At 44.7% G+C, this 22,048-nt stretch overlaps 1 protein-coding gene across 3 annotated transcripts in view; it reads right to left on the bottom strand.

Moving 5' to 3' along the window:
• Positions 1 to 781: 781 nt before the first annotated feature.
• The window catches only part of GPR132 (G protein-coupled receptor 132), a 31,350-nt gene continuing 10,083 nt past the window's right edge, over positions 782 to 22,048 (bottom strand). Inside the window, exons 1-2 of one of the 3 annotated variants that reach the window (XM_075753393.1) lie at positions 15,750 to 15,848; positions 782 to 2,017 (exon numbers count right to left, since the gene is read on the bottom strand). In XM_075753393.1, coding sequence (XP_075609508.1) covers positions 878 to 1,993 — 1,116 coding nt within the window. In that variant the 5' untranslated portion in view covers positions 1,994 to 2,017; positions 15,750 to 15,848 and the 3' untranslated portion in view covers positions 782 to 877. Of the gene's footprint in view, positions 2,018 to 5,310; positions 5,368 to 15,749; positions 15,849 to 22,048 lie in introns of those variants that run through there. The other 2 variants (XM_075753395.1, XM_075753394.1) reach the window with 2 other exon arrangements.

Here is a 22,048-nt window from a genome sequence, read left to right as displayed (position 1 = left end):
CTCATGAACACTGAAAGTTGCATCAATACCAAAAGGGAGGTGTTAGCTTCGTTAGAAACGAAACACAAGTTCAACAAACATTCGGAGATGGCATAAAACCAGTCCATGACACCACACGGAAATGTATGATTTTTTTATATACTTCAGTGCATTCCAAATTTAACTGCAAAATAAGTCAAATCTACTAATTGTAGAATATCAAGCATTAGAATTGTACCTTTTAAGAATTTCAGGACAGGATCTCGACAAACACAGTAGAAGTACTGTTGGTCTGTGTTATCAGGGCACTGTTTTACCCTTTAATTCTCCCCAGAATGTGCAAGGTAGATAAAGCTGCATACTGAAGTATTAGGAACATTTTCAAAGCTCTTGTTGAAAGACTACTTCATTTTTAATATTTTCCACTGGTTAACCGCAAACGTTAGCAACAGAGTATGTGTATGAGAATCTGAACACGTACCTCCTCAAGAACTAAAAATTTAAACCATAAGAATGGGCCCTACATTGCTCTCCTCAGCAGGGATTTTTTTTTTGTCCCCCTCAGAAGATAAAACTGATTCTGAATTCACATGACAAAAAGACCCAGTCCAAAACCCAAGCTTTTAAGATTTCAGTTTGAGTCAAAGTAAATGACTTTTAGTTTATTCCACATGTCCTGAGCAAAGCAATATTTTCACCAATGATATTGGTGGGCAAACTTTATTGTAGGAGACAAACAGAAATAAGAAGTATCACTCCTGTAGTGTCTCCAAGGAGTTCCTGGCCCATACACTATGACAAAATTTCCTACGGACGTCAGCAGGTACATACTGATGTGCTGCAGTCTACAGCCCGCAGCTAGTGTTGGGAACATCTTATTTGTGTCAGAAGCTAACCGCTAGCTACCACCTTCTTGGTCTTTGCCACTATTACAGTTCTTTTGAATGCCAGATGAATCTGGTATTTCTTTGTTTTCTTTTCTTAGCCCTCCTTCCTGTAATTCTTTTGACAGAATTTTCGATTCTGTGATGTCAGTCTTCTGATTAATGGATGAATTCAGCTTGGATGAGTTCCATCTCCATCTTCTGACACTCCTATAAAAATCTTTTCTGACGTTTTCGCTAACCAGCACATAGATGATTGGATCAGCAACGCTGTTTGCAGTGGCTAAACACAAAAACACTGTAAAAACCGAATATATATCTTTTTCAAATGGACATGGGCAATTTTGGTGAAACATAAAGTATATAGATCTTATTAGGAGTACCACATGGTAGGGAGAAAAGCAGATCAGGAAAATGACAATAATGGCGATAGCCAGATACTTCACTTTGGCTTTCTGGTGATAAGTCAAGCTGGTGCTTGTTTTTGTACTTTGGAAAATTTTGTAGTTTGTGAAAATGAGGATTGTGAAAGGTATGGCAAATCCAAACAGGAATCTGGCAAAGCTGAAAGAAGCCAATTGTATGGTAAGGGGCAAAGTCTCAAAGCAGGTCATGTTAGTTATATTTGTGTCTTCTTTGTTAGGATTTTTATCACCTTCCATGTAAAATACTGGAGTGTGGATTATCGCAACCACAGCAAAGAGAAAACACACTATTCTGATTGCGTTTTTCTGTCCTCTTTTCCCCCTTGACTCCAGAGCATACACCAGCGCCACATAACGATCCACAGAAATGCAGCACAAAAGCAGAATGCTGATGTATATGTTGCAGAAAAAGATGAATCCTGTTATTCTGCAAGCCAGTACACCCATATTCCAGTGGTGATCATTTTGCACATAGGTAATCCAGAGAGGCAAGGTACTTAAATACATCAGCTCACACAATGATAAACTGAAAATGTAGATGGCAATTACTTGATGCCTTTGGATTTGTAAAAACGTAAGCAGGGAAGTTAAGCAATTTGCTGGAAAGCCTATGGCAAAAACGATGATGTAAACAGCAGTCAGAAGTATCTTGCTCTCTTTGTAGGGAATTCCTGTGCAAGCGGAGGTATTTGTACAATTTTCCATTATTCTTCTTCCAGCTGGTGTTTCCTGAGAATCAGAAGACAAGGTGGAAAGTTAGCATTAGCCTAATTTAAAAATGTGTCAGTAAAGGCCCTGTAGATGCCCCCATGTAAGAGGAACAAGTGGGATGCTTGTCTTGGGGAAGCATTTGAGACAGGCAAGTTTTCCAGGACCTCCTGTAGTGTCCCCTGGGAGTCAAGTCTCATTTTTTCCAGGAAAAAGTGAGTTTCTTCACAAAGAATTTCTCCACTACAGCATGCCTACAACGGGGTGTTGGGGACTGTCCCTAAACCAGGCTGCCTCATAAATAAGACAGAGCTGCTGATCAAATACTAAAGTCACTTCCCAGAAGAAAGTGAGGGCATTTGTCTTCAATTCATTTTTTTCAAACCGAGTAACCAAAAATGCAAACAGTAGAGTTTTCAGAGGCAGACTTCCAAAAGAAGCTGTCATTTATGGTCGGTCAGATGGTGGGTGATGGTAGTTGTGTCAGTGACTACCCAGCGTAGAGGAGCTGGAATCTGGCCACTGGTGTGTACATCCACACTTTTACAACATAGTGTTTTAGATCTAGCTAATGCATTCTTCTCTCCTCCCTCCTCTTAATGAATAACTGCAGCTGAAGAGCATAAACTTGTATATAACGCCCACCATATTAAGCCAGAGAAACTGCCTACCGCATCTGTTTGATGCCTCTGGGAAACAACAGGAAATAAGGGCAGTTAGAGGAAATAAACAAGACCAAAGAAAAGAACATACACACGCCACGTCTAAGAAATAAAGGCGAAGAAAATGAATGCTCTTTGAATGCAAGTGGTTACAAAAACTTCCACCTTTCCAAGATGACCATACACAAAAGCAGACCTGGCATTTGGTTAGTGCTAAGTACTGCTGGGAGAAGCATTTCTGGCAAAGTCACATGATGATTTCCCTGCAGAAATCATCTCCAAGTGAAGAGGAATATGGAGGTTCATGCACTATAATGTTGTGTGCCCTTAAAAATTGTACTTTGCTGTACTTATGAGTTGAAGGTGTCCATTGTGTAACATCCTTGATTAAAAAAAAGGTCTTGTCCAGCCTAATCTTTTGAGCATTCTCTTACAGGGTGGACACCTGCTCCAGGGAACAGCCAGCTAACTCCACAAGGAGGAGATGTGTTGACAGAAACTGAGTCCCTTCAGACAGAGGAGGGGTATAAGCTTTCCTGGTCCACACTGTGCACGAGCCATTTCTTTAACCCTGAGTTCATGCAGGGGAGAAGGTAGCTTTTAGCAGCCTTGGAACATTTATTTGTTGCTTGTTTGGGCCTGCCTCAAGCAGACCAAGGGGAAGCAGTCTGCTCCCAGTGCAGTGGGGTTGTACTCTGCATCTTTGGGCAGGTGGACAAGCTGGTGGGGCCATTCCCTCTCCTCCATGTGGGAAAGAGCAGTCCCTGGGGTGGCACAAGCAGCTCCACCCTGAATGCCTAAGAGACCACCTACATGCAAGATCCCTAGAGCTTGAAGGGCAATCAGGTCCCCTGACTTAGTGTAGTTACCAGATGATGAGAACGATATGAGAAAATGGACACAGGTTGCCTTGGCCTGCAAGACCCTCACAGCAGCATGGTGCTAGCCACAGCCATAAATGCCAAGAGAGGATCTCCTGGCCCATGCTGAGAGCTGTTCATCTCCAGAAGTACCCCAACACAATCAGAGCCTGCTCAATGACAGCGGCTTCTGAGTGAAGACGTCCTGGCAAGCCAGCAGACGGGGCAGAGGCAAATAGTACCTGCCGTCCCCGGCACCAGCAGCAGAGTAAGCTGTTCCCTGAGGTGAGAACGTTTGAAAGGGGCCTCTGCAGACAGAGGAACTGAGAAAGTGCTGTATGTGTAGAAGTACACTGGAGGGTGCAACCGTGCTCTGTGACTACCTTCCACTTCCCCCTGCAGCAATCCATGCTCTGCTCGTGTGCTGACGCATTGATGAGGGCTAGCAGGCGGTGCTCGCCGTGCTGATCAGGCCAAAGTGTCTTACTAGAGGTCCACATCCCTCGACATCTAACAGTTGTACCATCTGGAGTCCGGTGGGTACAAGCCCTCTCAAGGGGGATCTGAAGTTTCCTTTAGTTTCAAATGTTCCATCTTAAGAAGGACTGCAGAAGAGGATCCTCACTACTGCGCGGGGCGAAGATGTCACCGTACTCAGCTGGGCTGCCGTGAGGTTTCTGCATGAGAGGGTGTAAAATTACTTCCCTTCTTTTCTAGCAGTGAAAGCATACTGATAGCTGGTGTTAACTTAGAAAAACAATGGTTGTGATAAGGGCTGGTGGTGACTTGAGGTTTTTTCTGCCCCTGGGCATCTGCCGCCCTTGGTGAATGAGGTGGGGTCTTCTGTGGGCCACCTACCAAACCGCTGTGTGAAGGGATAAAAAAGGATGCTTGGTTTCAAGGTCAGCAGTGGTTCTCTGCCCAGACCTCACCTGGGACATGGCATACAAGAGCTTGTCCTCGATTCAGACATGCCTGACTGATGTGAGAGCTGCTGTACACCTGTAAAGCACAGCAGGTGAACACGGCTTGTAAGCGAGGGAGATGGCAGCAGCCGAGGCGGGGGGACAGCACAGTCACGCACTATCTTGGTTACTCAACGGCCGTCTACCTCTTGCACCTTAACAAAAAAACCTTCAAGAGTGGTTGAAGGTGTGCTCTCCTCCCCTCCCCCTGAGCTTTGCATACTTCTCTTGACCCTGTGTTTGTCTGATATTCTCCTTTCTGCACTTCGTACGCCTGTTGTTCACTGCTCTTTGTGTGAAGGCATGCATCCCGCAGAAGCACACGTCTCACCAGCAAGCAGCTGGAGATGCTGCAGGAAGGAAGTGGTAGAAGAGTTATTCTGTAGACACATGGTTCCCAGTGTTTCTCTTGCCTCTTTCCTTTGCCTCCTCCGTTCGCGCTGTGCTCCAAGTCTCCTTCCCACGCTTAGCACCTGTGAGTGAGCCTCGGGACGGAGGTGCCTGTGACTTCTTAAGCTGCCTGCACAGGACATGCTTTTTTTTTTCTTGGCTTGTGGCCTGTGGCCTAAGCCACAGGGCTGAGGTTGAGCTGAAGAGACCATCACCCTTAAATGACTGTCAGCTGCCAAGCACAAAGCCTCAACTGGCAAGGTGCAGCCGTAGACGTGAATTTACACTTGTAGAGAAAAACCATGTGCTGACTGCCTCTCCTGAAGTTCTGGCTTGTCATCTCAGGAGCCTGGATCCTTCCCGGCAGTAATGCTCTATGTCTCAGCCCCATATCAGGAAGGAGGAGAGGAGGACATCCATTTGCTCCCCTCCTTCACCTTCTGCTGGCTCTCTGCCTTGTCCAGGGAAGAGTCTTCTGGCCCTGGCCACTGCATCCAGCCCCAGTTCTGAACTTCACTTGCCTCTGCTCAGCTCTCCAGGCCTGTGGAAGGGTTTCCTCCTTAAACTGAAGATCAGAAAGCAGCACTCAGCAGACAATTAATGACATTTCTCCCTGTGACATTGCCCCTCTGCAACTGAATGCACATTTTCATCCTGTTGTCAGGCCTTTAGAGTTTGCTGCTTTGATACCTGGTTCAGCCCAGAAGATTCACAGTTCTGTCTTCTTCTCTGGAGGCTGGGCTGTGATGGATGTATCCCCACATCTCTCAAATGTAGCATTCATAACTGTACTGCTTTATCTAAAGAGGCAGCTGGTTACCTGTGAGCACTTTGTTGTTGTCCCACACTGGTGCAGGACTGGAGCAAGCTAACTTGCATCTCAGATATTCATTCAAATAAAAAATAATTACACAGCTGAAAAAAACCATACACCGTTTCAGTGTCCATTTTCCGCTAATATTTGTCATGAGCAATTTTAGTGACAGAAACATTGGTCAGAACAGCAGAACTTAAGAGATTTATCACATCCAGCAATTTTCAAGCATTTATAAAGGGTCAAATGTAGCTGTGATGCCAAGGATGAGCGATATCCAAGAACATGTTTGTGAGAGACAAGCTGTTGCAACATATTAGGTTTTTTAGCTGTCCTGTAGCTTTCAGTTGAGCAAAGCCTGTCCAAAATAGCTGTTCTCACCTTTCTGTGAGCTATCTTGTTCTGCTAGGGCTCACCAGCCATTATGAGGTGCTACATCAGGTCCTGGCTATGTTTTGCATCAACAGCTCAGTGTATATTTAGCAGCACTCTGAGGCTCCTTGCTCCGTGAGACTTGCTGCATACAACAAACCACAGTCAGCATGTGCATGTTTCACACCTTCAAGACATGGGAAAACATCTCATCTTCCAGGACAGAGACATCACCTCTGGCTCAGGGAATGCCTGAGAACAAATCACTGGAAGATGGAGTTATCCACTAAGGAAGATCTGCTGTGTGCCTGCTCTGTATTTACACTCTTCCCTGGACATCTGGTCTTGGCCTAGGTTATAGCCACAATATTGGGGTAGGTAGGCCCAGCATTTCTAATGTTGTTGTGTTATGTTCATGCTGTTAGATGAATACATAATTACATTTCTTACTCCTAAAATGGAGTGCCTACATGCTCTAATGTATTGAGACCTTTGGAGAGAAAACCCTGGAAAAGGGCAGGGCACCTGGAGATGCCCAAGTAAAAAGGTTTGTGGATGGAAGAGGCATGATGGACATGAAATCCCATTTTCTTGGAGTGTGATGAGAAGGCAGCAGAAGTGTCTTGCTGCAGACTCGCCAAGCAGGGCTGTGAAACCAGATCGAGATTGACCGCCCTTTCCTCGCCTTCTCTTCGATCCAGTGCGCCTTGCATTCCATGTGGCAGGTGTCCTGGATTTACCAGGAGGAATGGAAAGGTGCTTTTTCTCAGGCTTTCCTAGAAAGTGGAAGATTTCAAATACCAAAGTGGTGTCTGGTCTAGATATCAGATCTTCCATCTTGTGGACAGGGGCCAAAGCACTGCTTTGTTGTGCAGGAGAGCCTGTGCGATGGTCATCCGTCCTCTCCTACCCAGCACCAGGGAGCATTGAACTATCCTACAGAGGTGCCCTGCACAGCTCATGGGAGATGAAATCATGAACTTGGGATGCTGTGAGGATGTGGTTTCACATCACAGCCACACCAGAATACAGCCTGGCCGTCACCCGTTTCTCGCTGCCTTGTCCCTGACCAGCGGGTCACCTGTCCCTGCAGTGAACGTGCCCAGAGTGGCAAGCCAGCAGAAAACTTGTCCCCTTTTTCTGTCTGGGTCTTCTGTCCAACAGTTGACCTTTCTGAAGAAAGTGGCTCACTAGGGTCAAAGCAGCACCAGGGCTGGCACAAGGGAATTAGTAGTGAGCAGCACATGGCCAGGAATGGAGCAGCCAGAGGCAGGTGGAGGTAGGGGTTGTACTGAGAGCAGCTTGGCCGTAATGTGAGCTGCACTGTCCATCAGTCTCCAGAGGCACTGCCGGTCTCTGCTGACTATTTAGGGGTCTTTGCAACTGAGTAACCCAACCGGGGGACCTTCTTTATGGATGCTGCAAGTGCTAAGCAGAGGGCTTTGGATAAGCAGTGCACCTGGTCGTTGGAGCCACGTGGAGGTGGACAGCCACCCTCTTCAGTTCTTTTGCCTTGAAAATGTAACTGCTAAGCCCTGAAAAGTGTGTGGACTTTTGTGAGCCTGTCAGCTTAGACCTTATCGCTCCAGAGTGAATGTTAAGATCTTCACTGGAATCTTGGCCCTGAATGAAGCAGAAAAGGGTCCTGGGACATGCAGAGACTTGACAGGGGGCTTCTGCTGCTCCTTCAGGACAGTTGCATTAATATCTGGTCTTCCCTCAAGAGACTGAAGTGTTTTTGCTACCACTGAGGTGTAAAGAGGGAAGTGAAAACAAGGGGGAAAGAAAAAGGCTTTGCGCTTTTTTGTGTGTTTTATTTTTCTATGAGCTACTCATGTAAAACTGTTTCAACTTCCAACAGAGAAGTTGGAGTGATAAAAATAAGCCCTACTAGGAAAGGTAAAAAATAAAATTGCAGATGCAGTTACAGGGAAGAAAGGGAGAAGTCAAAAAAAGTGCAACAGTTTAACAGAGCACTGGTTGAAAGTCTTTGAGTTAATTTGGCTGGGATACAGAGGGACAGAAGAGAAAAAAGACACAGTGAAATCCATAAGTACAATTAGATCAGCAGAGCACATTATTTTATGTATTTTTCATTTTCTAATAATTTTCTGATCATCCTTCTATGCCAAGGATTGTTGTCAGAGCTGAAAATTTGGAGGGGTTTATGTGGATATTAAGAATAATTTTTAAAAGAGCCATGTTTATAATGGTTAAGATAAAAACAAACCATCCCTTCACACCTTCCTTCCTGCCCCCAGTATTTGGAAAAGATCAGAACCTACATGTTTTAAAGCATGAATCAACCATTACTGAAACAATGAGTTTCTCCTGAGTGGTTTTGTGTGCTTTCCTTAGTAGCATGTAGTACCGTAACTGTGTGCCAAAAGGTTACTAACGTGATGTCAGTCTGACCACTCAGATCGAGTGTCATAAGGCATCAGTTCCCAGATATGACAGATATACCACCTACAATACTCAGCAGCAGCAGTGTCACTCCTCTTCTGAACCTGGGCTTCTCCTTTGCATGCAGAACCTACATTACCTGTCTGTAAACTTTATGAACTATTAAACTTTATGGCCACTAGCTTTTGTGTCTGCTAACTTTAATAGAAAGTAAGAAATTGTTGTGTATTATTCGCTCTGCTGTTCTAGAAAGTGAGAAAAAATGTTTGTGGTATTTTTGTGGATAAAAATAGATTATGACCCATTAGCCCAGCAAGTCAGTGAGCTGGTTTATTTTTTGGTTGGGTTTTTTTTTTTTTTTTCCATTAGTAATAAACAAATTAGTAGATGAAGTCATTCCTGTAAGCAAGTCTCAGCATACAAAGGAAAAAGCAGCAATGGCTCCAGTTAGTTACCCAGCAGACTGATCATTTTTACTGACACACACAAGATAGTGGGATTTGAGACTATAAAGTTTCAAATTTCAATATAATATAATAATATATAATTTTGAAACTATATAGTTTCAAAGCTCTGTAGAGAAAAAAGGATGTTCTCAAGCTACAGGTCTATACTGGGAATCCAGTCTGAGCACAGCTCCATCTTAAAAGGTCTGCCTTCATCCTAGCTTGATCACAAGGAAACCACTGATGGGATTTGAGTGCAGAGACAAATGAAAACTGTATGAAGCAGCTTTAATGCCTAGTAAAAAAAAATAAAATAAAAATCTCCATTTGATTCCTGAAAGATGAAACTGGGAAGTTTCTTGTATTTGATAGATTTCTGTTTGAGTTTTACCTTCTTTTGAACACCCTCCTGGCTGCTGTGACCATGGAGAAGACTCTTAAGAAACAAGAAAGACCTCTGAGCAGCCTTCTGCTGAACCGAGGCACAGCATATGCTTTGTTTTAGTTACCAGGTGTAGTCATCTGAAGTTCAGGTAGGTTTTTTGCTAGAGGCAAGCACTTCTGTGTCAGTGGTTACACTAACGTCCAGCTGCGAGGCATGGACAGAGAGCACTGTGGTGAAGCAGGTAATCCCTCTGTTGACTCGTGCTGGTTAAAACAAGCTATGGAGCATTTGTAGGCTAAAAATAGCTGCTGTAAGGAAGCAGCAAGACCTTGGGATTGGTTTTGCAGCCTTAATATTGAACTCTATACTGCAGATATAACTAGTCATTAAAAAAAAGAAGGTATTTGTTAGATAAGATATTCATCATCTGCCTTTCGGGAGGGGAACTCAGCAATCATTTTGATGAGAGGAAAGTGCTTGATTTATCTCATGATACATTGTTCGTGGATGTGAACTCTCAGCAACTAGAGATTTTAAATACCTGTGCATGGTGTTTAGGTACACTGTTCATGGATGTGAACTCTGAGCAACTAGAGATTTTAAGTACCTGTGCATGGTGTTTAGGCAGATCCACACATCCACTTCCCCCCTTCCCCCGATCTACAACTAAATGTACTATTTTGGTAACATGAACAGCTGTGGCATCAATGAGGTGAACTGTCATAATTCAGGGTTGACATAGGACCCAGCTTAAAATAGTGATCCTTCCATAAATTGGGTGTCCTATTGCCATGTTACACTACCTGGTGAGGAACTGTGTAGGAGAGAAGAATGCCAGGCAGGTAAGAGAGAAATGTGTAAATGAAAGCTCCTGCTACAGGGTTTAAAATCATCTTACTCCAAACATCTAAAACTGAATAAAACTACATATGTGTCACACGTAGTAGATAGGGAAAGTTCATAGATGAAAAACAGATGTCAAATTCCCCCCATACCAGCGGACTTTTTTCCCCAGTCTCATGATTCGGAGGCCATAACTCAGGATTTTGGGACTTTTGGACCTGGCAAAGTTTCTCAGTCCTCCCTGAGAGCATCAGAGAGCGGCTGTTGCAGGGCAGATGTACTCTCTGGGACGTAGCAGCACGTCTAGAAAAGGTCCCGCAGCCAAAGGAACGGCTTCATGTCCAGGAGAGACATCAGAAACTCCAGAAATGCCATCATAAATTTGAGGCTAAACTATAAAGCCCGTCGAGTCAAATGTCTGAGGAAAACATGCTGGTTTGGCGCAGCGGCAGTGAAAGTGAACAGCTGAGAGCAGCCCCAGGACTGGCGACTTTTGTGCTGCTGATTCACACTCTCTTCTTCACCCACCTGCTTCACAGATGAAACCAGCAGGCAGTCATGTTCAATGCCTTCCTAAAGCTGTCACAGCTTAACTGATAGCCTTGGCAGTGGGGGCTATTTAAATGAGGCTCCTGTTACTTGAGTGGCTCATTTGGAAACCTAACTGACCAGATTTTCTTGCTGGCTCATGTTAGAACTACGGAGTCTTGGAAGAAGGAGGTCTGGGGGGGATTCCCATGCACAGCTTCTCTGACCCGACCCGGAGTGCTCCTGGATGTCAAAGCATAGCCAAGTGCCGACAGATTTGACACTGAGGGCTTATACGTGGATGAACATTGCTCCGAAAGAGCAGGCTGGGGTATGAGGGAGCAGCTGTTTTAACAAGGCAAGGCGGTCTGGCCATGCCGGCACGCTGCTAGAGCTGAGTGCGTCTAACTGACAGGTTTAAGGAAAATTCAACTTTGGGTGGCTGATCAAAGAAGTGCCACGCCCTATGTTCAAACCCCAAGGTGTGCCCCTAACAAAGAGATGCTCTGTCACACTCTAGAATTTAGGATCTCCCCAGCAGCTACTTATGGACACCTTCCTTCTTCTTCTGGGCTTCAGTTGTACAGGCCTTCAAACAGGAGACTCCTGCCAAACCCCTGGCACCTCCAGTCAGAAACACACGAGGAGTCACAGAAAGGCTTGTACTAGAGCCATGAACAGAGCAATGTTGTTGTAGCAGAGTCAGGTAGAGGGTATGTGTTTTAGTGACCATGCAGTTATCCTGCCTTGTGGTAACCTTTGCTTGTTTGTAAGTTGGCTGTGGATTGTGGCTGACCAATGGCTCTGTTTGTTTCCCTGTATTGGTTTGGTTTTATTAATGGCCAAGGGTTGTGCCCAGCCACAGCTTGTTCCTGTTGGCCTGTCACTGCTGACCCTGCCCAAGCTCTGTTCTCCATTGCTGACCGGGTCGCACCCTGCCAGCCTGTCATCGCATGGGTCTGTCTTTCCCTATACGCGGTCTCTGCATTGCTATGGTTCATTCCTGCCTTTCACCATCCCACTGCTGCTTTTCCTGCCTCTGTCCCAAGTCAGTCAGTGGTTTTCAAACCACTGCTGTCCCAGGAGATCCACAAATGGTAACTCATACCTCTTTTGTCACCCAGGTTCCCATGGAAGCCAGAGGATGCTGGCTCAGGGAAGAAGTGTCCAGGCAGGACTGCCACCAGGCAGTATGTTTATTCATAACCAAACACATCTCCTGATCAAACTCCCAAATTCACAAGCCCTTCCTGCACTGACACCTCTGTTGCAATAGCAACAGTCATGAACTTTTCCTACATCCCCAAAATATGGTTGTCCCTTTCATCCCTCTGACGTAGCCCAGCCAGAGTGTGGCTTATCTGTACTGAAAAGAGCGTAGACAGGATGGCCACTCTCTGCCAATAGCAGGAAAATGCAAAGATGGTGTTGAGCTTTGACCTTGTGACAGTAGATTAACTCTCTCCCATGGGGGACTTACTGTTCTTGGCGCTGCCCTTGTGGGTCTGTGCGGGAGCTGCTGTGTCGTGGGAGCTGCACTGCTGCTGATAGCATCATCAGTACTAAAGAGGTTGCTGGGGAAAACCCAGAGCAAAAAGGTGCCCAAAATAATTTTGTGACCTACTAGACTTGGGCTCACTGACATATTGCTTGTCACTGACAAGTCTAGCTAATTTCCCCTCATAACTGTTTTACTTTTGTCTAAAGTGAATATGCCTCAGCAGGTGGGATCTGCTTATGAAAACCATAGTGCCTTCTACACTTGAAACAATCCTGGTTTTAGCGGAGCAGTTAAAGATGGTGTGTGCAAGTGCTCTGAACTCAGACACCAGTATTTCCTCCTTTTCCATTTACCATGAAACTCAAATTCTTTGTTCCTTCTTGTTCTATGATTCACTCTCAACTAATTGGAGAACTACTGTTTTCCTTTTTGCCATCTGGGTCACCAGCTAGCTCACATACCGGCAGCAGGGTTTTCCCCTTAAGACCTTAGTTACACCAGCAAAAACTGTGACGCTCAAAGATTCCTCTTTGCACCTACACTTGTCTCTGACATCTCTGTAAGCCCACTCATGTCTGCTAAATCTCCTGTGGTGCCTTGTCCAAACCGTCAGCTGTGATGTCTTCTGCCTGTTTGTATATCTACCACAACGAGCATCTCATTCTTGGTTGAGACCCTTAGACTCTACACTGGAAGATGTTGATGTAAAAAACCCAGCTACCAGGTATTCCCCAACGTGTCCTTCTTTAGGGATATCAAAATCACACATTGTTTCCAATAGACCCTGTTCTGAATTTTCATCTTCCCTCAGACCTTTCCACTCCAGTCAGGCCTGTGCACTGATACAACCCGTTTCACTTTACAGGTCTGACACTCAATGCTGAATCCTTTGTGTTTATAGACTTCAGGTCTGCAGCAGGAAATTTCGTCCTTGAAGAACTTTTTTGTTACATGCTGTGCTCCACCAACAGCAGCAGCCAGGTCTGAACCGCAGAAGTGTTTGTTAGTATGTATCTGAACTAAATACCCTGCTTTAAAGATAGCTTTGATTCATGAAAGCAGATAAGATCAAAGTAGCAGTAGTCTGAGACAGATTCTGTCAAACCTGATGTGCTCTACGGAAAGCAGCTGTAAAGATGGTGGGATTTCAGCCAGTATGGTGGGATCCTTGACTACCTCCTCCTCCACTGCTCCGTTATAGCCCCAGCATAGGAGGCAGGTCTAAGTGAAAATAGCATTCCGCCATGTACCATATAGCCCCCAAATGGTTCAGTTTAAAGCAGAGATTTTCACACAGTGAGGCACACCCCACTCAGGAGGCAATAACGTGTGGAAGAGGGATGTGAGAAGGTGCCCTATCTGCTAAACCCTGCCAGACCTGTCCTGGCTCCATGCATGAGACATGCACAGCAACCCCGGAGCCAGGAGCAGTGTGGAGATATCCAGATGTTTTTGGACAGGCAGCTGAGTCTGTGCGGGGAGAGAAAAGAGCTAAAAGGAGAAAAAACAACCTCAGGTGGAAATGGGACAACACTAGTTTCAGCACTGAACTGCTAATGACACCCCATGGCACACCGAGAACGCAATAGCTTTGCGCTATCAAGAAAAGGCAAGCAAAACCTGAGGTTGTGCTGAGCTCAGACCAGATGTACACGCATTAAGTCACAGAGAGCAACTCCAGAAACCTGTCCTCGTGTTGTCTGGTGCAGCAGTTACTGCAGCTGCTGCCTCCAGCCACTTTCTGTCCTATTGGGACTACAACTGCTAACGTGAGTGGCTGCATGACCCTCTGTAACTGCAGCAATGCTGCTCTCCATTTCCCCACTCCCAGCTCTTTCTGGTTTGGGAACCAATGACTTACATGCGCTTTGGTAGCCTCTTGTGTACAAAAATAAAGGAACCCGGCTGGGAGGGCAAAATCGTTCTGCACAAAGCTGTGAAATTTCCATTTCTGCTCTGAAGTAGGACTGAGCTTTGCCGGGGCAGCCTGAGATAGTTTAAATGCTGCACTGCTGCTGTGACAGCAATGCTATTTGTGTGATCGTGATAAGATCAATGACTCCCTGAAAGGCAGGCGAACTGCTGAACCTGACAATCATCTGCAGTTTCAGGCAGAATTCTGTAAAGAGGAGGTGCTCAATTCAAACTCTGATTATTTGTTTAAATGTAGTGTCCTGTGCAGAGAACGGTGGAAAATCAGCCTTGCCCATTGAGTGCTAAAGAGCAGAATAAGTGGGAGGTTTTGTTCTTTTTTCTTTCTTTTTTTTTTTTCTTTTTTCCCCCAAATTAGGTTGCTGGAAGTTAAGGAATCACTGTTTTAAAGGCAGTAACTGGTCTAAACAGGATTACAGGTTAAAAATAAGCCCAGATTCCCCTTGGTCTTTGGCAGAGTAGCAAATTTTATGTTAAAATTTCAAGAGAAGCCAGTAGCTATAATCTGTAGTGCTTTCTATTGCAACATAAACACAAACAAATGGGGGAGGTAACGGGGACAAGAAAACCAACCAAGACGACCCTATGAGAAACTAAATTCAGGAAACAATTCAGTTTGATCAAGTCAGCAGGTCACCCTGGCTCTGGTAGGATTTTTACCCCTTGCTAAATCTTATTTGGCATAGAAAAGATCCTTTCCAATGTCAGAATCTTTCAAAGCAAAAGTAGAATCCTTTAAAGTCTCAAGGGCAGGAACCCAAATCGATTCATTCTGCCCATCTACCAGTGTGGTGTGATTGCTGTTACCAACCTGTGACTTTATTACAAGACTTGTGGTCTCCTTAAAGCAGCAGTTACTACACAGAATAACGGCTATGCTACACATTAAGGAGTATCAGCTTTCATTTAAAAGCGAGGTCTTTGGTTTGCTGAGAAGAGCATTAAGGATGGACCCAGTATTTTTGAAGGCTCAGAGAAACAAGTCAACTCCAAAATATTTGACCAAAAAAACCAGTCTTAACTCAGTCTCCACATTCTGAGTGCCAGAGAGCAGCGGTACTGTGTGAATAAAAGATTGAGAAAAAGAAGAAGTGAAGTGTATCCAATTAGTCATTATAGACCAGCAGGTAAACATCACAATAAAATGCCTGTCTTGCTTTTCCAGCAGAGTAAGGAAGATAGGAAGGGCTGGATGTGAATTCTCCATATGGTCTATCAAAGGAAGCCCAGCATTCATGTTTGTAATATAATTCTGTATTCATGCCTCATGCTCTGCAGTGGTAGTTAAATCTAACTTCACAGTAACCTGTATCCTGCCAAAATCCTTCAATCCTAATTATCATCTATCCCTGACTGGAACAAAAATTGTTTTGTAAGAGAGAAGTATGTTTTTTCTAGGAAAGGGAATTTGTAAGGAAGACAGGTAGCAAAGACTATCAGCTGCAATGAACTCTAATTAATACAGACCCAACAACACTTTATGTCTGTTATATCAATCACAAGGAGATTTAGACTACCGTGAAACATCAACAGAATCTGCATTTCTGAAGCACAAATGCACAGCATGGAGAAGCAGTAATCAAAGCAGAACAAAGCAAAATATTGCTAAGTAGAAGTAATGCCTTGCCTCAGGGACAGAAATCACTTACTTCTTTTTTCTCTGGCTTTTGCAGAGGAGATGATGAAGTGCTGCAATTTGTTCTGTGCTCACAGGCTGCTCTATAAAAAGTGCAGGAAGTTGCTAACAATACTGTATAGAGTCATAAGTGACGTGACTCTGTCAGGCTCCCAAAACGTAGTAGTAAAGCACACACTTACAGATAGGAGGGTGACTGGAATACCCCAGCCTTGAAAATCTTAGTCCTGTCATCACTTGAGAAGGTCATTGTAAGAAGACATCTGTGGCAAGGAATATCCGCAGGGAAGATCCTCTCCTGAAGATGTAATGAAAGCGTAAGAAGAGGCAGAAGAAGCTATTTACTAATTACTGTAAGTAGGATATAATCAGAAAGTGGAAAAAGCAAATGGTCAGGACAGGAAAATGTGGAATTACCAGGAAGGTAGAAGGAATAATGAGCATTGTGCTGGTGGGTCTGTGTGTAAGTGCAGCCCGGGGGTCAAGGGCTATAACATTTCTGCCAAGCAGAGTACGCAGGATATCAGAGTTTCTGCAACATTGCTGCAAAGTCAAAGGTTTCAAAAAATCTTCTGAAACACTCTGTTCTCATTGCTGTCACCAGTATTGCTTTCAGATACGAAATAGTGCCCACACACAAGCACTGCTCTTGCACGGTGGGCTCGAGATCAGTTGTGTGTGGCTGCTGCTTTTCACGTCAGTGGCTCAGCAACCACAGTGGCATTTTAGGAGGGCACCTGTGAAAAGCCATTCTTCCAGCCCTCCTGTGCCAAACCAGACAACACAGCCTGGTTTGGGGGAGTGTGAGCTGTTGCTGTTTGACTCCAGCCTCCAATTCATCTATCCTTCTTGCTGTGCCAGCAGGGCTGTGAGCCATGCGTAGGTACCTTGGACTCTTTGCTGGACATGTGTAGCTTTGGCACGATGCGCTGATGGAGGAAGCAGAGACTGACCAGTGCAGTCAGAAGAGCAGCTAAGAGGAAAAAAAAGCCTTAACCAGAAACGTGATTGCTTTCAGATTCTGCCACTTGTATGTGGGTGAGAAGATGTAGGTTCAGCTCCTGTAACTGCCAGACTCCTTTTGTGACAAGAAGTCTTATCTCTTGAACTCGTGGTCTGGGTGTGCACCTTAATCATTGTGCTAACATGCCATGGAGGGAGTAGAGACCAGCGAACTGCCCCAAACCCTACTGGCTTGAGCTGCTGGGCTCTGGCAGAGGAAGAGATGCCTGCAGTAGGTGCTTGTTTCTTATTTGTACAGTGGAGGTAATACCCACCCTGGGTGCTACACATATATTCACATGCATATATGTGAAATGATTAGGTATTTAAATGGATGAGGAGCAATATTAGAGCCCAACAGAAGGGGATGGTGATATGAGGGAAAGACCATTCTGGTGCCAATGGTGCTACAAAAGGCTGAGACTGGTAAAGAAGATGAGATGGTGGTTTGAGCAGCTTTGAGAAGAAGAGTAGATTTGCATGAGTTTCCTAATGGCAAAGAGCATTGATACAAAGGAGTGTATGAGCTTTACCAAGTGCCCTAGTTCAGGCTCTAAGTGATGGAGAAAGAATAGCCCAGATTTACATTGCCAGCCTAGACCTTGTTTGTGAGACCTGTTCCATGTGTCTTTTCAGATGCTATGTGTGACTCTGAGAAAGTCAGTTATAACCATATTTATTAAGTTTTCAGGCAACTTCCTGATCAACTTCCACCAATCCAGCTGTGGTGAGGCGCTTGCAGCACCCCATGAGGGTCTGTCAGTGCTTGCACACTGCTGGGGGCTAAGGTAGGACAGGGAGGAACTGGGTTGCAACCTAATGCAAGCAGGTAACTGAATTTACTTTTGATAGCTGTATTAAAAGTGAAACATTTCTTCTGGAAAATAAAAGAAATGCTTGGCGTGTACTTTCATTCTGGGGTTACTTTGATTCAGTTCTGCTGGAGAAGGTTTCTAGGGAAGGGTTTTTCTGTGAAGAGCACTTCATTCTCAGGGGCCAGAAGGAACAGGGGAAGACGGTGAAGACAGTTTGGTAACCTCCATCTGCAGAGAAGAAAGGGTGAAATGTGTCTACACCAGCTCAGCATGGCTGGACATAGTACTGGACCCAGTGTGTGCACTGCTCCAAACTCATGTTTTCATCCTTGTCCTCCTCTGCGTAGATACCAAACCCAAAGGAACCCATGAAGAAGGATGGGAATAATGTTTCTGAGATGGCTAGAACTGATTTCTCTGTTTAAATGACCATTTTTCATTCAGACATGTGGGACAGAAAAGTGGAGAGTGCTCTCCATCCTGAAGAACTGAAGTGTTTGTGGAGACCGGTGTGCTCCTCTGTGGTATTTCTGATGTACCAGATGACAGTTTCCATTTGGGTGCAGTCAACCGTGCAGTCAAATACCTGCCCGATTATGCTCTCTGTGATGCTTACTTGCATCCAGAGGCACATATGCATTTGTCAACTAGATTTTATGGTGAAACATTGAAAATTGCATGGTTCTCCGTATAGAAATGGAAGACAACAGATCTCTGTGCCCTTGAATCTTTCAGACAGATCTGAAAAACATTGCTGTTTAGAGTCATTGCTGCTTTATGCTTCTCTCAGTAATATGGCCCAAATCAACATCACCCACAATCATTGCCCTAGCAAGCTGAAGACAGATGCCAAGATTTCACAGTGGAAGATGCTTTCAAAAACTTTTCATAAAATCTTCTGTGACTGGATCTCCTGTGGAGTAGCTGCTGCCCGAGCATTCACACACTATTCATGGTGTTGCACACACACACATTTATTCTTGGGCGTGCTTCCTCATTCTTCAGGCTCAACCCTAGGTTTCCTGCAGCAGAGTCTCAAGTGTCAGATTTTATAAAATAATTAATTTAATTGAAAGCTACAGCAGCAGGATAAGCCTGGGCTGGGTGCCTCCAAAGAGAGGGACCCAGAACAAAGAAATCCCGGGGCAATTATACCATTGGGTGCCATACACCCGCCCCTCATGCTGTCCACGTGATCTTTAGTCCAATGGTGATTTTTGATCTGGGGTCTCCTAACATCTAGTTGGATTCTTCTTCTGTGTCCAGGCAAGCAGGCTCTTATCTTGTTGACTTGCAGTTTCCGCAGTTTTCCCTGAAGGTTGGACCCTCCTTATTTTCTGGTTTACACTCCTTACCTGCCCTTGACGGTGGAACATGGAGAACTGAAGAGTTCCAGACTTGGAAAAAACACTATTGAGACATTAGTGATATGAAAATACTTTCCCATACTAAAAGACTCAGCACAGCACTGTACTAGCTGTTAGGAAAACTACTAGGAAAATTACTGAGAAAAATACCTCTATCGCAGCCTAAAGGCTTCAGCAAATCTAGCCACTCATGCTAAGTAAAGCTAAGCAAACAGCAGAAATCACACTCTATTATATTCTTAAGTAATTTATTCTAATTAAAACCTACTTATTTACATTAAAGAACTAATATCCCTCAACAATTGTCCCCCTGTACTCGGCACTGGTGAGGCTGCACCTTGAGTGCTGCGTTCAGTTTTGGGCCCCTCACTACAAGACAGACATGGAGGTGCTGGAATGTGTCCAGAGAAGAGCAACGAAGCTGGTGAAGGGTCTAGAGCACAAGTCTGATGAGGAGTGGCTGCGGGAACTGGGATTGTTTAGCTTGGGGAAAAGGAGGCTGAGGGGAGGCCTTATCGCTCTCTATAACTACATGGAAGGAGGTTGTAGCCAGGTGGGTGTCAGTCTCTTCTCCCAAGTAACAAGTGATAGGACAAGAGGAAATGGCCTCAAGTTGCACCACAAGGAGGTTTAGATTGGATATTAGGAAAAATTTCTTCACCAAGAGGATTGTCCAGCATTGGAACAGGCTGCCCGGGGAAGTGATTGAGTCACCATCCCTGAAGGTATTTAAAAGACACGTGGATGTGGCATTTAGGGACATGGTTTAATGATTGACTTTGCAGTGTTAGGTTAATGGTTAGACTTGATGATCTTAAAGGTCTTTTCCAACCTAAACGATTCTGTGGTTCTATGGAGATGAAAACAGAGCTAGCGCTTCTGTGGGTGGCAAAAACAAATCAAACATTTCAAGTAAGTTTAGTCTTTATTTAGTTGAGATAATACAAGCAGTACAGCAATATAAATTTTGGCCTGAGTTGTATTGTACTGATGTCATATCCAGGCAGAAAAAAGATCAGATAAAGAACCATTTATAGCAGAAGGCAGAAACCCTCTGGCCTCTGTCTAAATCCAATTGAAGGAAATGGAAATGTTTCTTTGAGCCTCAGTGAGTTTAGATTGGGCATTTTGGGCATATTTCTTTCTACCTTTTAATTGCTGAGTGCTATTTAGATAGTTGCCTTTAAGATAGCATGTTTAAGCAAGTTAAGCCGTATATGAGATGCCTTCTCTGCACTTTTCATCATTTTCCTACTGGGGTACAGTGACTGTCTAAAGAAGAAAGGAGAAAAGCGTTCAGCTTTGTTTTAGCTCACTGCTGCATAACACAGACCTTTTGGGGGGATTTTCACAGCACTATGATAGAGAAAATGCTTGTGCACCATTGACTAGTAAACAGAAATATCTGTGGAAGACTGATGAGGTCCAATGTCTTTGAAAGACTTTCAGACTGAGTTTTTCACTCTCCTTTTTCATTTAGAAACCTTCAAGAGAAAAGCTGGTAGGATATTTGGCATTTCTCTGTTCCATTGCACATAAAAAGACTCTGTGTTAGCGTTATCTTCCCCTGGTCATGACCAGCAAGAACCTATACATGGAGCAAACCTCACATTATCTGCCTCTCCTACCTCCACATATGAATGAACACAGAGTGACACTCACATAACAGCTCTGCAAAAGATTACCCGAGATGACAAGTTTTGTACAGTTATGCATCTTTTTCTAAGCAAGTGAGGCTCATTTTTCTTGGAAAATGATGGAACACGGCTTTAAATTTTTCAGCATGGAAAATGAGGAAGTGAGAACAGCTCCTTGAAGTATGAGTCTTGTAGGAAAAAGCCAAATATCTGGCTTCTCTTGTTACCAGACAGCACACTGAATGGGGACTGAGCTGCAGACCTGTCTGGGGAATGCAGCATGTACAGGATGGCAAGAAGGACTTAATGATAAAAGCAAAGCAGAAAAGTGCTCAAGAGTATCTCCAAGACAGCAATGGCCAGAGCAGGGCTAAGAAGCATTGAGGACTGAAGTCTGCTCAGCTCTGTGCCCCTCTGACCAAGTGTTGTACAAGTTCCCTTGCACTGGTATGATATACAACTGTGCCTATTAAAGAGTCTCAGTAGCTTGTGGTTCAAACCTGGTTTATCTTTGGCAGTGGCTGTGATGCTGTTGATCTAGGACAAGGACAAAAACTAGCCATTGGGGTTTTTTTGCAGTTGATATCAGGATCAACCACAGCTAGATAGTGTGGGATGAGCTCTGAGCTAAAACCAGAGCTCAGCTTCCTCCCAGCAACCACCTACCTGCAGAGTCTTCCCCTCACATGTGCAGTCTATGTCTGCTCCACCCTGGCCATCAGGCCAGTTCAGTGGCAAAACCATTGAGCTGATCCCAGCACAGAGCTCACACGGCTTTCTGGCTTCCCATGCACATTCCGTTCATAGCATGCAGTCTGCAGGGAGTGCAGAAACCTTCCTGTTGCGCTGCTGGAAATGAAATGTGGAACGCAGAAGTGTCAGCTGCTGAGATTTTCAATGCACTGGCTTTTCTACGTGTGATGCATGCTGTGCTATCATAGGGCAGGATGACACACTCAGATTCCTTCTGGTTTGTCAGGTTGCATAAATGCCTGCATCCCACATCTGCTCTTGAAAGTCCTGCTTTTGATTTGCCTGTTTTTGTGAATGGTGTGTAGAAATGTGGTGGTCCTCAGTTTTCACTGATGCGGTGATGTACTGCGTGCCTCAGGGGTGGAAATTCGTAAGACAAGTATTTGACTGATCATGCTTTCATCCAGCAAAAGTCTCTTGCCCCAAGGAGAAAAGCGCTATCATGTTTCACAGTCCTACCCCTTCGTGCACTGGGATTAATACGTAGCCTGACAAGAGCTCCCTGGCATGGCACAGCTGGTTGTGACATGGTGCATCTTTGAGACCTTTGACTCTAGTGACTTCTCTGGGGCAACGACAGAGTTGTCTTCTGTATGGTAAGAGTAAGGAGGTGCCAGCCTGTACGTTGGGGTCCTTGGGATGAGGTGAAGTACACAGCTGTATTATATCTAACAGCCTGTTTGGGAGACCCTGCTGCCACCGACACACCCACAGCCAAAGCTGAGACAAGTGAGTGTG

This window comes from Balearica regulorum, chromosome 5, assembly GCF_011004875.1.
Source record: "Balearica regulorum gibbericeps isolate bBalReg1 chromosome 5, bBalReg1.pri, whole genome shotgun sequence".
NCBI lineage: Eukaryota > Metazoa > Chordata > Aves > Gruiformes > Gruidae > Balearica > Balearica regulorum.
The sequence above is the reverse complement of the archived record's forward strand: the minus strand, read 5'-3'. Positions and strand labels throughout refer to the sequence as shown.